Below are 17,610 nucleotides of genomic sequence, written 5' to 3'. Positions count from 1 at the left end.
TTATTACAAGTATAGTCTCGTGAAAGCATTCTGGAAAGCCACACTTTCATTTCTGCCTTCTTGGTGGACAGTTTCCACCAAATGTTGGTACCATTTCTCCATAAGAGGTATCTACTGTCTGTATTTTGACTTCTTTTTCCAATACGCTGTTTTGGTGTGAGCCTGGCTGTTGGAAACAGCACAAGATTTCAAGGTTAATCTTTAAATGAGACACCCCTAACCTACCACTTACCAAACAGGTGATTGACCTGGGATGGTTCACGTGACTCTCTTGGCCTCATGACATCTTCTTCAATAAACTTGCTTCAAGTAATATCTGACCTCCAAACTCCACATTTATCGTAAGAATCAAATAAAAAAATTGTGTGAGATAACATTGGGTAAACCATGTAACTATTTTTTTCCAGTCTTTTTCCAATGCTTTTATTTTATTTCCAAATTGGAAAATATCATTGATGTTCAGAGTATTTCCTCTTTACATTTTCAGTGTAGGGTAATAATTGTTACAAACAAAAGATTGTGTAAAATACATAAAAGAATATGTAAAATACATGTAAGTTATAAAATATTATAGCATTATGAAAGCTCCTGTAAAGACTACTTGATTCAAGAAATAGAAGTTACCAGTAACTAATACTCAGAGGGTGCTTTCCCTCATATTCACTCACTCCTCCCCAAAATAAACCATCTTAAATTTTGCATTTGCCATCATAGTGCTTATAAAAACATTTTTATCACAGTTTTACATATTCAGTATATTGCTTTGTTTTGCTTATTTTGGGCATTATGAAAATATCCTACTATACATAATATTCTGGAACTTGGGTTCTTTTTTACTCAACATTATATTTTTAAGCTTATTTGGGTTTTTTTCGGGTTTATTGGTTTTTTTTTTTTTTTTTTTTTTTTTTTTGCTATTGCCGACATTGCTATTTTCAATATTCCTCTGTCTCCAAGTGCCTTTGTGGAGGAGCTATGGGTTATATATCTTGTAATGGGATTGCTAAATTTTGAGATCTCCAAACATACAACTTTACAAAATAGTGCCAAATTGTTTCCCAAAATTGTTGTGCCCATTACATGTTCATAAGTAGTGTCTAAGTGTTCCCATCAGTTCACATTCTTCTAACAGTTGATATTGTCAGACCTCTTAATTTCTTTAAGTTTGGTGGGTAAAAAGTATTTCTCTGTAGTCTGTAGAAATTGGTACTTCTCTCCTCCCTAATGTTTCTTTCTATGTTTTTATTGCATTCACTTTTCCCATGAAAGCCCTTTGTTAATCTTTCTCTTGACTTTTTCTAGTCAATGTAGGAATTCTCCTATCACTGGGTTACTGCTCTATTTTCAGTTACAGCATTGCAATATCTTCTTGCAGCTTGTGGTCTGTCTTTTCTATATGGGGTGTTAATTTTAATGTAGTTCAGTGTATCAGTCCTTTTGTTTTAGTATTAACTCTTAATGATACCTATTTTGATATTAACTCTTACTGATATCTTATATTAACACTTACTGATATCTCATATAGAGGACAGAAAGATATTCTACATATTTCTTTTACTTTAACTTAAACATTTTCTTAACTTTAAAAATTAGGGGTGGCCTGGTTGGCTCAGTTGGCTAAGCAATTGATTATTGATATTAAAAAAATATTTTTAACTTCTTGAAAAATCTCAAACTTACAGAAAAGTTGCCAGTGTAGTATATAGGACTTTATTTTTGGAGGCTTGAGAGTAAGTAGCCAACCTGATGCCCACCATTCCATAATACTTAAACATGCATTTTCTGCAGACATTTTCTTACGGAACTGCCATACCATCATTAACATTAATGCCGTAATAATACATTGCTAGAATCCAATCTTCAGCTTCTATTCAAGTTTTGCCAAATGTCAAAGTTGTATGGAAAGTTGTATGGAAAGAGAATCTGTTTCAAAACTGCAATTTGTATTTCGTTGTCATGTCTTTTTAGGCTCCTTGAATCTGGAAGAGCTTCTCCTTGAATTTAGTTATCTTGCCACTTTCAAAGATTACAGGCTAGTGATTTTGTAGAATGTCCCTTGATTTAGATTTTTCTGATGTTTCACAGTGATTAGACTCAGGTGATGCATTTCAGTGACTTTTTCAGGGGCATCCCAGAAATCATGCTGTGTTCTTATTACATCTTATGAAGTGCAAGTGATTTCGCTTTGTCCCATCACTTTGATTACCTGTTAGGCTTCTCAACTATTTTTTTTTAATTAAATTTTTTTTCAGTGTTCCAAAATTCACTGTTTATCCACGTGCCCTCCTTAATCACCACCACCAGGCTCACCCAACCCCCCAACCCCCTCCCATCCCAAACCCTCAGTTTGTTTCTCAGAGTCCACAGTCTCTCATGGTTTGTCTCCCCCTCCGATTTCCCCCAACTCACTTCTCCTCCCCATCTCCCAGGGTCCTCCGTGTTATTCCTTATGCTCCACAAGTAAGTGAAGCCATATGATAATTGACTCTGCTTGACTTATTTCACTCAGCATAATCTCTCTCCTCCAGTCCCGTCCATGTTGATACAAAAGTTGGGTATTCATCCTTTCTGATGGAGGCATAATACTCCATTACATATGGACCATATCTTTTTTATCCATTCGTCCATTGACGGGCATCTTGGTTCTTTCCACAGCTTGGCGACTGTGGCCATTGTTGCTCTGAATATTGGGGTACAGGTGGCCCTTCTTTTCACTACATGTGTATCTTTGGGGTAAATACCTATTCTCCTGAAGCTTTTTCAAAAGGTAGAAACAGAAGGAAAACTTCTAGACTCTTTATGAAGTCAGCATTACCATGATCCCCAAACCAGGAAAAGACCCCACCAAAAAGGAGAATTTCAGACCAATATCCATGATGAATACAGATGCTGAGATTCTCAACAAGATCCTAGTTAATAGGACCCAACAGTACCTTAAAAAGATTATCCACCATGACCAGGTGGTAGTTATCCATGGGATGCAAGGGTGGTTCAACATTTGCAAATCAACCAATGTGATAGAAAAAATCAATAAGAGAAGAGAGAAGAACCACATGGTCCTCTCAATTGATGCAGAAAAAGAATTTGATAAGATACAGCATCCGTTCCTGATTAAAACGATTCAAAGTATAGGGATAGAGGGAACATTCCTCAACTTCAAAAAAATCTATCTATGAAAAACCCACAGCAAATATCATCCTCAATGGAGAAAAGCTGACAGCCTTCCCTTTGAGATTAGGAACACGACAAGGATGTCCATTCTTGCCACGGTTGTTCAACATGTACTAGAATTCCTAGCAACAGTAATCAGACAACAAAAAGAAAGAAAAGGTATTCAAACTGGCAAAGAAGAAGTCAAACTCTCTCTCTTTGCAGATGATATGATACTTTATGTGGAAAACCCAAAAGACTCCACCTTCAGACCACTAGACCTCATACGGCAATTCAGTAATGTGGCAGGATACAAAATCAATGTACAGAAATCAGTTGCTTTCTTTCATACACTAACAGCAAAAAAATAGAAAGAGAAATTAGAGAATCAATTCCATTTACTATAGCTCCAAGAACCATAAGATACCTGGGAATAAACCTAACCCAAGAGGTAAAGTATCTGTACTCAAAGAACATGCATAAAAGAAATTGAAGAAGACACAAAAAGATGGAAGAGCATTCCATGCTCTTGCATCAGAAGAATAAACATTGTTAAAATGTCTATACTGCCCAGAGAAATCTATACTTTCAATGCCATCCCGATCAAAATTCCAATGGCATTTTTCAAAGAGCTGGAACGAACAATTCCAAAATGTGTATGGAACCAGAAGAGACCCTGAATGGCTTCTCATCTTTGTTATCATTTTCTCTTGAAAAATAGTAAATAGGGGCACCTGGGTGGCTCAGTGGGTTAAAGCCTCTGCCTCTGGGTCGGGTCGTGGTCTCAGGGTCCTGGGATCGAGCCCCACATCGGGCTCTCTGTTCAGCAGGGAGCCTGCTTCCTCCTCTCTCTCTGCCTGCCTCTCCGCCTACTTGTAATCTCTGCCTGTCAAATAAATAAATAAAGTCTTAAAAAAAAAAAGAAAAATAGTAAATATTTTGTGGGCAGGTACTTTGATACTGTCGACATATGGTTCCTTAACAAACTTCCAATTTATTCTTTTATTTATATCTATGTGGACTTGTGTTTTCCTTTTTAAAATCAATTGAGTTCTAATCTATTACTAATTTTCCCCATATTTGGGTGGTTAGAGTCTTTCCTAGCTGGCTTCTGTGTTCTTTTTCTTCTTTGAACACATCCTTACTTTCTGGCCCAGTGATATGCCCACGCTTACCTTGTACTTCCCTGTTCCAGCTCTGGAATCAAGCATTGCCTTAAAGAGTGGGGAAATGCCTCCTACTCTGCTCCTTTTGCTGAGGAATGGCCCTTAGGAGTCACTCTTTGGCTGCTTGACTTGCTCATTCCTATATCCCCAGTCATGAAGATTTACTCCAGTTTTCTTCTAAGAGTTTTGTAGCTTTAACTCTTACATTTAGGTATTTGATCTGTTGGGTCCATGGTCAAAGGAGCGAGACTGATACAAAGAGAAGGTCAAAAAAAGCTTTATTTCGCGCCAAGCACTGAGAATCAAACTGATCCGCCAGGGACATCTCTTGCAAAGAGGCAACCCCTCCCTGCCTTACAGACTAACTTTTATAGAGCAAAGGCCATGTGGTTGGGCCTGGCCACACACAAGTGGCCAATGAGATTGTAACAACAGTAGAAAGCTGCACAGTCATGCTAGGTTCCACACGGGTGGCCAATTGAATTATAATTCATCCCATAGTAACTACTTGAACTAGCCTATCACCTTGGTCAGAATTGGCACCCAAAAGGCACCCAAAGGGCGGGGTCCATACTCTTTGGTAGCTAGGGAGACAGTATGCACCCCCACCGATTGAACACCTTCACCTGGCCTAACCCACGCTTGTATTTGGGCTTTGTTACCTGGAACTAGTTTTAAGTTAAGTCCCCTGGGGGAAGGGGCAGGGTCAATTTAAGTTTTACTGCATAAACAACAAAATGGCTGTTCAACCGAGGTGGGGCCACTCTGGCTAAATAGGCCCTTAGAGATCCATTTCGAGTTAATTTTTGTATATGGTCTGAGGTGGTCGTCCAGCTTTTTTCTTTCATGCGGATATCTACTTGTCCCAACACCATTAGTTGAAGAGATTATTTTGCCCCCACTGAAAAGTCTTTTAAAAATCAATTGACTGTAAATGTATGGATTTATTCCTGGAGTCTTTAATTCTATTCTTTGGCATATATATCTTTTCAGTGTTTCTGTGGAGGGACAGGCCCTTGGAGTTCTCCACTCGCCATTTCCTCTGACATCACTGACATCATCCTTAATTTGCTAACTTATTTAATTCATCTCCCTCTATACAACCAATCTCCCATACTAGTTCCATTTCCTCACTCCACTGCAGGCCAACCCAATTTTCTTAGCCTACTTGTGCTCTCCAAAACCTCACATCCCAACATCCTGTGTGGACACCCTCCTCGCCCTGCTTGGTCTCCAACACCTGCTGTTGGACTGCACTGCTGCATGAACACGCTTCCCATCCCTTTGAAGACTTGACCTTCCACACTGAGTGGTCTTCCTCTGGGGATGTTCTTGCTTGAATGCCCACAAAGGGCAGCTGCCAGGAAGACTCTGACAGCCCACACTGGGCCCATCTGCGGACACCCTATTCAGACTGCATTTCTAGTCTACATTCAGAAGCAATTCTCTCAACTCTCTTTTCCAGTTCCTCCATTATAGTTTTCATATCTGTCAATATATTTTAATTTCTGAGAATTCTTTTTTGTTCTGTGATTTTCATCTATCCCATCCTGTTCTTATTTTATGGCTATTATATCTTCTTGCTTCTCTCAGAGGATGCTGATTATATAAAAAGGAGGTTTTTTTAAAAGCTTTCTTCTGGGACATCCGGGTGGCTCAGTTGTTAAGCGCCTGCCTTTGACTCAGGTCATGATCCCAGTGTCCTCGAATTGAGTCCCACATTGGGCTCCTTGCTTAGCAGGGAGCCTGCTTCTCCCTTCACCTGCTGCTCCTCCTGCTTGTGCTTTCTCTCTCTTTCCCTGATAAATAAATAAATAAATAAATAAATAAATAAATAAAGTCTTAAAAAAAAAAAAAAAGAAAGAAAAGAAAAAAGAAGTTACCCTTTAAAAAAAAGTTTCCTTCTCTTTCCCAGGCCATTTCTGTTTTCCTGTCTTTCCTTTTTCTATTTATTTTATATTTGCTCTTTGCATTGGTCGTCTTCCTTAAATCCTGGTGGTCTTTTTTTATCTGCATTTAAGAGTAAGACAATATAATGCTAGTTGCTACTTCCATGTATAAGTAAAGCTTTTAAATTTTGCTCAGGGATTCAGGTGGGAAACAGCTATTTGCTGAAGGACCTTTAAGTGTCAACACATAAAGGATTACTTTTCTGAATTCTTTTCTCTAAAGAAAAATAATCTTGATTTCCTGTCTTTGGCTCATATGCTGGAATTTTGTATTGGATGGAGATGGGTGATGCATCTCAGGACTTCTTTGGAGAGAGAGATTCCTACCTGACCTCCCTCTCTCATTTACATTACTTGCATTTGAGCTGGTGACTTCTCCTATTATGAATTTTCTTTTTTAAGAGAAACTTTGCATCATTGTCATGAGTCTCTTGCTTCTGGCCCATTATGTTCATTCCTGCTCCCAGGTGCTTTATAAGACCATAAGAGTCATTCCCAACTCCTTTCTCCTTGCTTGTTCCCTAATATAGATGTTCACTTTGCCAGAACACTTAAAAGCTGAGTGCTCATATGTTCAAGTGATCCAGAAATGACAAATACAACAAAGGATGTGTTTGTTTGCTGGGGAGATTTTCAGAAAGATTTTTCCTCTGTGATTCAAGGCAAGTGATGCAGGAAGAGAAGGAAACTGTCCCCACCATTTTCCTCACCTCCAGCCTTTGAATGGTATGTATGAGGATTGGAGCCATAGAGACCATCTTGGCTCATTATGGAAAGGCCAAGAGTATCACAGAGTCACTGAGGAAGTGTCTTAATATCATTGGGCCATGGGTCCCAGCTGGCTAATTGGCTTTGACTCCTTGGTTTTTCTGAATTACCTTTTTATTCTCCTCTTTTTTGTCTTATCTCTCCCCTCCCCTCCCATCCTCTTCTTTTCTCTTCACCTTCCTCACATCTTCAAGAGTTTTTGAACCTGGAATGGGATGGGTCAAGGCCACAGGCAAAGTTACAGCCCCTTAATGGCCCTCAGGCTTCATTAAGTCTTTTCTGAAACAAGATGGGGTGTGAAGGAACAAAGGAGCAGGTCCCCCTCTGTCTAGTCTCCCCAACCTTCTATCTCCCCCATTCCTGTGGCCAGGAAGGCCTTCCTCTGTAGGTCACTCTCCTGCTCATCTCCTCCACTGGCTTCTCATGTCCTGTAGGATAAAATCTAAATTCATTAACCTGATTTCTCAAAGCTCTCCAGAGTCTGACCCCTGCCTCCTCTCCACCCTCATCCCCCACCCCTTCCCTGTGCACTGGCCTTGCTGAGGCACTTGGGGTTCCCGGAGTGTATGCTGTGCCATTTCACCTCTGGGCCTCTGTTCTTCCTGCCAGAAACAAACTTCTGCCCACAGACATGAACTGCCCCATTGTTCAAATATCACCTCCTCTGGGAAGCTTTCCCCTCTCTCCCAGGCATGGCTGGTGGCTCAGCCCTTTAACCTTTGAGAGTTCCCCTGATAGAGCTGTTTCATCTTTGAAGTGAGTGCATTTATATGTTTCTGGGTCTGTTTTCCCCACTAGACTGGGAGTTGGTTGAGAGCAAACTGTGTGTCTTATTTTGGTATCCCCAGCACTGAGCATAGAGGTGGACTCAGACATGCTCTCTGGGCTTTCCTGCTCTTTAAGGAAGATAACTTCCACTCACACTAACAAACATTTACTGAATTTTCACAGTGGGTCAGCTACAATACCTCAAAACAATAAGCCACAGTGGAATCAATTTTTAAAACAGATAAATCACCCACCATCTCACACTGAGGAATCAACTTTGGGGTTGAGAGGTGGTATAACAGACATTCTACGGACACTTGTGTGCCTTGAGAGGAGACATATATCAACTAGAACACACATGGGTTTTCTAATTGAGAACTAAATCAGAATCATAAGGAATTAGCTAGATAATTAAATTACAGTTAATTAAATTACAGTTAAATTAGTGACATCTGATAGTCAATGAGATTGGTAAAAACCTATTGCCTTCCCCAGCATTAACACAGGCTATTTTTACAAGTGGCTGGATTTTTTTTTAAGATTAATTATTTATTTGACAGACAGAGATCACAACTAGGCAGAGGGACAAGCAGAGAGAGAGAGAGAGGAGGAAGCAGGCTCCCCGCCCAGCAGAGAGCCTGATGCGGGACTTGATCCCAGGACCCTGAGATCATGACCTGAGCTGAAGGCAGAGGCTTAACCCACTGAGCCACCCAGGCAGCCCCAAGCGGCTGGATTTTATCATTTCATTTTTTTAAAAAGATTTTATTTATGCATTTGTCAAAGAGAGAGAGTACACACAAGCAGAGGGAATGACAGGCAGAAGAAGCAGGCTCCCTGCTAGCGCAAGGAACCTGATGCAGGACTCAAACCCAGGACCCTAGGATCAAGACCTGAGCTGAGGGCAGTCGCTTAAAAGACTGAGCCACCCAGGGGTCCCACAAGTGGGTGGATTTTAAAATGGATTCAAATGCTAAGTATTGGGAAGTATTAGCTTTTTAAATCTATAGCTCTTGCATGTGGGAGAAACCAAAGTTCGAATAGAGTTTTTATATGCCAGAGGGACCTCATGTTGCTAAGTATAAATATTTGCACTGAAAGAACTCAAACCAACCTAGAAATCTCATGTAGACAGAGCAGTCTAAGAAATCATAGTTTTGATAGTACACCAAAGTTATAAAGCCAGGTAATTCTAATTATCACCAGTTCAGCATAATAAGAAAATATATGTACTTCCTATACTAGTCCTTGTATGAAAGGAAAGATCTTACTGAGTTATGCTCATATATACGGAGTACTAGAATTTTATAGATGGTCCAGTAGAGTTGGATTATGGATGAGGAATCAACTCTGTGGTCTGGTTGGCAGAAAAGAGACAAAGTTTACACAATTTTGGTTTCCAAGGTCATATACAAATTTTTCCCCACCTATGACTTGCCCAAGTCAAGATCAGTTAAAACTATTTTTTGAGATAGCCAACCAGTGGTGTTGGGGATGTCGCGAGAGAACTGTTCACATGCTGGGCTGACGACCTTGAAGTGGTTCTCAAACTGTGGTCCCAGGGAAGCAGCAGCAGCAGCATCTTCTGAAAACTTGTTAGAAATTCAAGTTCTCAGGTGCCACTGGAGTCCTACTCAACGAAAATTCCACATGGGGCTTTCTGATTGTCAACACGCCCTGCTTGCTTCGCAGGTATTCTCACGTGCGCGAACCACTGCTCTATGAAATGAGTCTTTCTGAAAATCTCAGAAAGCTGACTTCTTTTGAAGAGACTCTGTTTTTTCTCATCTTGGTCTCCTAATCCTCTATTTCAGGAATCTCTACAATTTCCAACATCCTCAGTAGGGTTTCTGTTTGTTTGTTTTTTGCCCTCAAGGCAGACCTCGCAAATAGTGTTTTGAGAGACTTAGCAACTTTTTAACAACTCCCATTGTTCCCTTGCCCCTAGTGGGAATCATTCCCGCTCAGGTTCCTGAGCTCAACTGATGGTTTCTCCCTGAGAACATGCCCTCTTCCCCAGGGTCATGCCCATGAGGATGCGTGTGAGGCGGCTGAGGGTTTCCTCACCTGCCGATAGGTCAGCAATAATTGGGTTCCTGAAAACACTTGTTGGAGGGTGGGCAGAATAAATAGGTGATAGACTTGACTGTGAGGTCAGCCTTGGGAAGTAATTCAGGGGGAATGTGCTGTTAAAACGGCCGCTTTTAGTTACATGTAAAACCCAGTAATGTTAGCAACTGGACATAGAACCAGCCTTTTGAGTTAGGGGCAGGGGACAAGCAACATTACTCAGAAACTCTCCACAAAATCAATTATCTAATTCTTAAAAGATTTTATTATTTGACAGAGAGGGAGGGAGAGAGCACAAGCAGGGGGAGCAGCAGGCAGACGGAGAAGCAGGCTCCCCATTGAGCAGGGAGGCCGACAGGGGGCTCGACCCCAAGACCCAGGGATCACCTGAGTTGAAGGCAGACGCTGAACCTCCTGAGCTACCCAGGCATCCCTCAGTTACCTAATTGCCACATTAATTTGACAATATTTATTGAGCATGTACATGTCAGAGCTGCTGTTCCAAGTTCTGAGGTTACTGAGATATGGAAATTACAGTGTAGTTGGTTGATGGGAGAAGATGGAACAAATAAATGATGACAGACCCACAACCGAGGGGGGTTCTTAAAATATTACAAGAAGCCCAAGACATGGGAATTAATTCCGCAGGGGAGAATGGGTGAAACGGGTGCCAGAGAGGGTGAGGTCCGAGTGAGTATTGTCTAAGGCAGAGACGCTAACGAACAGAATTCTAGGACACAAAGGAGGAAAGACAAAGGAGGAAAGGAACAAAGAGGTGGCAGGTTTAAGAAGCCACAATCCATTAAAGAGCCCGTGGTCCTCGGAAGAGGAGATCCTGACTAGAAAGGCAGGCAGAGGCTTTGTTTTGACAGCCCAGAGCCCGCTGGACCCGCTGCGTGGATGCTGTTTGCACAGATGCAGGTAGGTGTTTCCCCCGTGATGGGATCTACGAGGTGCTGGGCTCCGGACCAGCGCTAGTGAGCGCGGCGCCGCCAGAACATGAGCTGGGCTTGGAGTCGCGCTGAGAAGGGTCTCCAGGACGGCTGCGCAGAAGGTGGACCGGAGGGAAGGGGCATGGGTGTGGGAGGTAAGAACAGAAAGATCTCGGGGCACCTGGGTGGCTCAGTGGGTTAAGCGTCTGTCTTCGGCTCAGGTCATGATCTCAGGATCCTGGGCTGGAGCCCCGCATTGGGCTTTCTGCTCAGCAGGGAGCCTGCTCCCCCCCACCCACGGCTCTGCTGCTCCCCCCACTTGTGCTCTCTCTCCTTCTCTCCCTCTCTGTCAAAGAAATAACTTCTTAAAAAAAAAAAAAGAAAGAACAGAAAGATCTCTAAGGCAGGTGGGAGAGGATGGGTACTGCGGCCAGCCCCCTCCCCCAGGGCCCCTCTATCTCTCCTCCTCCATCACCTCCTTCTCCAGCTTTGGCCCGTTTCCTCCCCCCACCCTCTACCCACCATCTTCCCATTTCCCCTTCCTTCACCTGCTCTGTTCCTTCCTCTCCCTCCCTCTTCATCTTCCTTCTTTAGTCCTTCATTAATCTCCACTTCTATTCCTGCAACATTTCCCTTTCTCCTCTGCCCTGGGATTCAGTACCATCTTCTGAAATGGTGGTTCCTTGGAAAGAGCAAAGTGTTCTTCAAACATTATATTCATTCTGTTACTTCATCTGATGAAAGTCCCCGATCCCTCTGCTTCTCGTGTCAGGTACATTCTGGGGAATCTCACCAAGTAAAGGAACATTAGGAACACTAAGGTATGGGGAAGGAACACTAGGGCATGGGGAAGAATTCATATCCCAGGCATCCAACCATGTTCAGGGGCTCCTCTGCGCCCACCTGCATGCCCTGTAGCCATTCACCCATCTGGCACTCAACACCAGGTGCTTAACCAAGTACCATCTGTAAGCGAGGATGGGCACGAGGGACACAAATGCGTTGTGAAATCGAGACCATGTGTCTGTAGGATTCTGTTGGGTTGTGTTGTGGAGGGAAAACAGAGAACATAAAAAGTTCATTCACATTACGATGTGTTAAACATTGTGTGAAAAGTGACGGGGAGAAAAATTTATTTGAGACTAGAAGAAGGAAGGATGTCTTTAGAGGAGGAGATGACACAGAGAGGGATTATCACTTATTTCCAGGCACTTTCTAGAAATTTTGCAAGTGTCATTCTACTTAAATCCTCAGAAAATGCCATAAAGTATTTTTATTCCTAACTTTTGGATAATGAGACAAACCAAAGAGATTAAGTAAACTTAATCAAGGTCAAATCTTAAGGAAATGGGACACCTGAAGTTTGACTGATGTTCTGTTGGACTCCATGTGTCTCCCCACAACTATATCACACAGAGTCTCTAAAAAGCGGGTTGCTTTAAGATATCTCATGAATGTATGTTACAGCACCAACTTGTAAACTCTCCACAGACAAAGTCATTTAATCAGCATCTCATGTTATGGTCTACACCTAGAACGCCCACCATATAGACCTGGACAACTCAGTTCTGAGCTCCAGACACTAAAAAGGCATGTAGTCACTCCAGGCATCTATGCCTGTGGTTTGGTTTCTTTAGGTGTTTGGAGAAGGTGCTATGGAGCCAGGGAACCTCACGTGGACGTCAGAGTTTGTCTTCCTGGGACTCTCCCAGACTCCAGAGCTCCAGCTCCTCCTGTTCCTGGTGTTCCTATTTGTCTACACCACCACTGTCGTGGGAAACCTCCTCATCATGGTCACGGTGACCTCGGACCCCCGGCTCCACACTCCCATGTACTTTCTGCTCCGAAATCTGGCTGTCATAGACCTTTGTTTCTCCTCTGTCACTGCCCCAAAGATGCTGGTGGACTTCCTCTCTGACAAGAAGACCATCTCCTACCAGGGCTGCATGACCCAGATCTTCTTCTTCCACTTTCTGGGAGGTGCCATGGTCTTCTTCCTCTCAGTCATGGCCTATGACCGCCTTGTTGCCATCTCCCGGCCCCTCCACTACATCACCATCATGAACACTCAGCTCTGTGTGGGCTTGGTGGTGGCTAGCTGGGTAGGAGGCTTTGTCCATTCCATTTCCCAACTGGCTCTAATGCTCCCATTGCCTTTCTGTGGCCCCAACGTCCTGGATAACTTCTACTGTGATGTCCCCCAAGTGCTGAGACTTGCCTGCACGGATACCTCCTTCCTGGAGTTCCTCATTATCTCCAACAGTGGAATGCTGGATGTCATCTGGTTCCTTCTCCTCCTGACCTCCTACTCCATCATCCTAGTGATGCTAAGGTCCCATTCTGGGCAGGCGAGGAGGAAGGCAGCTTCCACCTGCACCACCCACATCGTCGTCGTGTCTATGGTTTTCATTCCCAGCATTTACCTCTATGCTCGGCCCTTCACTGCCTTCTCCATGGACAAGGCTGTGTCCATCGGCCACACGGTCATGACCCCCATGCTCAACCCCATGATCTACACCCTGAGGAACCAGGAAGTGCAGGCAGCGGTGAGGAGACTAGGGAGGCGCCGGCTGGTTTGTAAGAGGAGCAACAATGAGTAGGTCCCTTCTCCTTGGCTTTGGTTTCCATTTGTTACACGGAGGGAAATCTACTGTGTCTTCTGTCTTCAGAGCTTGTGGATATGGTGTGGAGGTCCTCCTAGGAGGGTGAGTTTTAAAACTAAGCAACTGACTCCACTTTTTAGGAAGAAGGAAAAAGTCTCCTTTGGTGGCTAAGGTTTATGCTGGAATTATGAGAAGTGTTCTCATGGTTCTGGAAAGCCACACCCTTCTTTTCTTCTTGGTGGATGGCTTCCTCTAATGAGGGGCTATTTCCCCTGTGAGAGCGGTTCTCGTTCACATGTTTTCCCAGCCCTTTTGGGTTGGTGTCCAGAGTGTTAGAGAAAGCACAGGCCTTGAAGCTTTGTTGGGAGCCCCTGACCCATTTCTTCCCAGACTGGTGACCTTGGAGCAGCTCTCTGGCTTCTCTTGAGCTCACGGATTCTTCCTCACTGCACTGGCATAGAGCAGTATCTGTCCCAATAAGCTCCCAGGTTTCTTGTAAGAGTCCAAAATGTGTAGAAGAAGATTTTATAAGCCTTACCCAGAACTTAGGCAAGGATTATTGTCCTTGTTATCCTTCTCCTGACATTTCTTCTCTCATCAGATGGGTAGTGTTTTGGAAATGTTTGGTGGCCATTCCTCCATGTAGGGAGGGAGACCTGGAGAGGGTGGCGGCTGAGCTCCGGAGGGCCCTGCGACATGCCTGAGAGTGAAACTAAGAGCAGAGGGTGAGCCTCAGTTCAGGGGCATGTCTGCAGGGCTCTGACAGCTTACTGCTCTCCCCTCCGCCCTCACCCCCATTTTTAGACTCCACACTTCTTGCAAATAGGATTGGGAAGATCTTTCCATGCGTTCATGCATTCATTTTCGGGAACACGCATTCAGGCCTGTTGCAGTACTTGTGTGTAGACAACTCCTCAGCTCTGTGCTGACTCTCATTTCCCTTACCCACACCCCTTCCCCGCCTCTCCCCTTCCTCTCCCTCTCTGCATTGGTTTCTGCAAGTTCAGTCTTCATGTCCATAAGGGCTCTCCCCCCACCTCCAGTTCTCCGGTGTCCCTCTCTTCCTGGACCTCATTGCCACACAACCATTGCATGTTTCCTTCACTCTCACCCTGGGCCTTTGGGGTCAGGTTGTTCTGCAGAGTTGAAGAGAAGTAGGTTTTGGTTACAGTTTCAAGGGGCTACAACCCCAGCCACTTTTAATAAAAAGAGGAGGTTTAAAATTCTCCCTGAAGTTGTATATTGTGGGGCTATGAAGCTGTCAGGAGAGACACAGCTGGTGTCTCCTCCTTCCTGCCCTCTCTCTGTCCTTACCCAGTCACCATGTGTATGGCTCAGATGGGAGCCTCAACCCCAAAACCGGACCTTCCCATTCTGCTTTCTGCTTTCAGCTCAGGGTCTCTGGTTCCAATTCCAAAGCCCTGTGAGAATAATGTGATGGGCTGAGATTGGGTCACATGTCCCATGTGGCTGAGGGGATGTGCAGGTCAGGTGACATAAGCATGGCCGTCAAAGTCCATCCCTCCAGCCGGAATTGTGGGTGAGGGTTGTTCCCAGAGAATGAGCATGTGGGTGGACAGACTCCCTTCCAGGTGTGTCTGCCATGAAAGGCACAAGCAGGGTACTCCTTAAATGACACCATCCAAGGAACTTATAATTATTTATGTCTAGGCATTCATGTTTTTATTCATCCACTAAACACCATTAAAACAGCTACTTCCAATTTTGTTTTTCTGTCCTACTTGTCCTCTTTACCCCTAGGTTCTTAGGGAAACTGACTTTGTTTTGGCTGACCCAAGGGAAGAAAGGGCAGGACCCTGTGGAAGAAGGGAATCCTGTGAAGACCCATGTTCCCACAGCAGTGGCTAATCCAGTAGGAACCATGAGCCGTTGCTGAGGGAGCTGGGATGGGGAGGGAGCCGAAAGAAGGAGAAGCAGCAGCTGGGGCACCAAGGGCAATGATGCCTCCCAGAGACCCCCGCACAGCCATGTCTCCTACACCTCATGGATGCAGGGGCGTGCAAGAAAAGGGCAGAGCCTGCCTATAAGGCCATTAGAGGTTCTCTCCGTGGAGAATTTAAAACCATAAGACTGACTGAAGGTGCTTCAATAACTGCCATGCCTGGGCAACTCTGAACAGTATCAGAGCTAAAATTCTCCCTGCCAAGTGGATTTTCTCCACCACCCTGCCCTTCATGAACTGGAGTGTGTGTGTGTGTGTGTGTGTGTGTGTGTGTGTGTGTGTAGTGTGGTGTACATGAGATCTAGGGGGGACCCTGAGAAAGTGGGGGAAAGAATTAGAACTAGAGAGGGGAGAAGACCAGAGGCTTATGAAGGAGAGTGTGAGCAGTGGAAAGAGAGGACCTCATGCTCTCTCTGATTCTGTGCAAATGTCAATAAAACAGCAACGCTATGGGGTGACCGCTGAGGTGAAAGGCCGAGAGGGGAGAGAGGAGGCTCTGGCACCTATGACAGGGAATGTGCCCAGGAGGCCCCTTGAGGCTCTCCCAAGAATGTGGAAATGGGGCCCCCAGGCTCCTGGGCTTGCCCTACAGTGTGAATTGACAGAAAATCAACAAAGACCAGGAGACCCACTGCCTTGCAGTGAGAACTCTCATAAGGAAAAGACACATCATTTCGTCCTCCCCACAAGTGGTGATGGAAAGAGGAAGGAAGAAGTGTGAGGAGACAGATAAGTCATAGATGGACACATAAATGATTTCATGAATAAAATCTATGAAGGGAATGCATGGGGTAATGTGACTAGTAAGGTGGGCTGTGTTACAAGATGAGATTGGGGAAGGAATTTCTGAGGAGGGGATATTTGGGCAAAGATCTGGATGGCGAGGAGTCAGGCAGACCAAGATCTGGGTGATGGGCAAGCATTCCGGATAGAAGAAAGAGCAAGTGCAAAGGTCCTGGGCTAAGAATGAACTTGGTGGTCAAAGGGAAAAGAAAAGAGAGTGGAACCAGAGTGTGGTGAACGAAGAAGATCTTGGTAGAAGGTGAGCTCTAAGATGTTGTATGAGTTACCTACCACTGCATAACCAATCAACCCTAAACCTAGCAGCTTGAAACAAGTTGTCCTATATAATCTCTCACAAGGTCCACGGACCAGGAGTTCTGGCAGGCCATGGCAGAGACAACCTATCTCTGCTTCTTGGGCCTCCGCTGGAAGACTCGAAAGTCAGTCAAGAGCACATGAGTTTCACTAGCTTACGTGTCTGGCTGTTGATGTTGGTGTCAGCTAGGAACCTAGGTGGGGCAGTTGACTGGTCTACCACAACCTGGTAGCCTGGTTCTGAGGACACGTGTCCTGGGACAGAGAGCCAGGTGGAAGCTGTGGCCTTTCTACTACTCAGTTTCGGAAGTCACAGAGCATCCCTTCTACCACATTCTCCAAGAAAGAAGTGAGCCACCGAGTGTAGCCCACATTCAAAGGAGGGAATTAAACTCCATCTTTTGGATGAGGAATGTCAAAGAATTTGTGGATATATTTTTAAATTACTATGGGTATGTAGATAAGAGCCATTTGAGGAGAGAGTTTGGATTTTATTCTAAATGCAATGAATCTTTGGAAGACTTGACTGGAGGTTGGGGTGGTAGCATGATTTAATTTGTACTTCAGAAAGGACATGGTGGCTACTGGGCAGAGAATGAGTTAAAGAGGTCAGACGCAGTAGAGGGGGCTAAAAATCTGACATGGAGAAAAGAGACTTGGATTCAAGTTCAAGTTCTTGCCTTAACTGGCTGTTACCTTGGCCAAGTCTCCTAACACGAGGCTATAGGAATACCCTTTCCCATTTATATGGGATGTACCTAGGGCTTTTCCTCCCTCAGACCTGCAGGGGACAATGTTTGTTTCATGTCTCTCCTCCGTAAGATGCCCGCTCTTACTCACCTCCATAAATCCAGTGCCTCCCATAGGACCTAGAATTTGAAGGCTCTCCACAAGTATTTGTTGAAAGAATAAAGGAACCAATACTATTGTAAATACTGGTCCTTGACACCACTTGGTGCCTTAGGGCACCAAGGGCAATGATGCCTCCCAGAGAGCCCCCCACAGCCATGTCTCCTACATCTCATGGAAGCACCCATCTCTCTGACCTTCCAGTTCTGGAGTGTATCCACCAGCCCAGCAAGCCTTCAGTGATAGGGCTGTGTCAGGAGGAGGACTGAGGGAGCATCTGGCTCCATCTCTTCT

At 44.3% G+C, this 17,610-nt stretch overlaps 2 protein-coding genes across 2 annotated transcripts in view; both read left to right on the top strand.

Annotated features, from left to right (window-relative positions):
• EPX (eosinophil peroxidase) overlaps nt 1-17,610 on the top strand; it is a 240,871-nt gene that overhangs the window by 203,721 nt on the left and 19,540 nt on the right. The gene's annotated exons all lie outside the window — the stretch shown is intronic.
• OR4D2 (olfactory receptor family 4 subfamily D member 2) lies at nt 12,459-13,403 on the top strand (the record flags this gene model as incomplete). Its single annotated transcript, XM_082706761.1, has 1 exon — nt 12,459-13,403. One exon carries the CDS (start codon nt 12,459-12,461, stop codon nt 13,401-13,403), a length of 945 nt encoding a protein of 314 aa, XP_082562887.1.

The sequence above is a fragment of the Mustela nivalis genome (genome assembly GCF_964662115.1).
Source record: "Mustela nivalis genome assembly, chromosome: 17".
NCBI lineage: Eukaryota > Metazoa > Chordata > Mammalia > Carnivora > Mustelidae > Mustela > Mustela nivalis.
The sequence above is the reverse complement of the archived record's forward strand: the minus strand, read 5'-3'. Positions and strand labels throughout refer to the sequence as shown.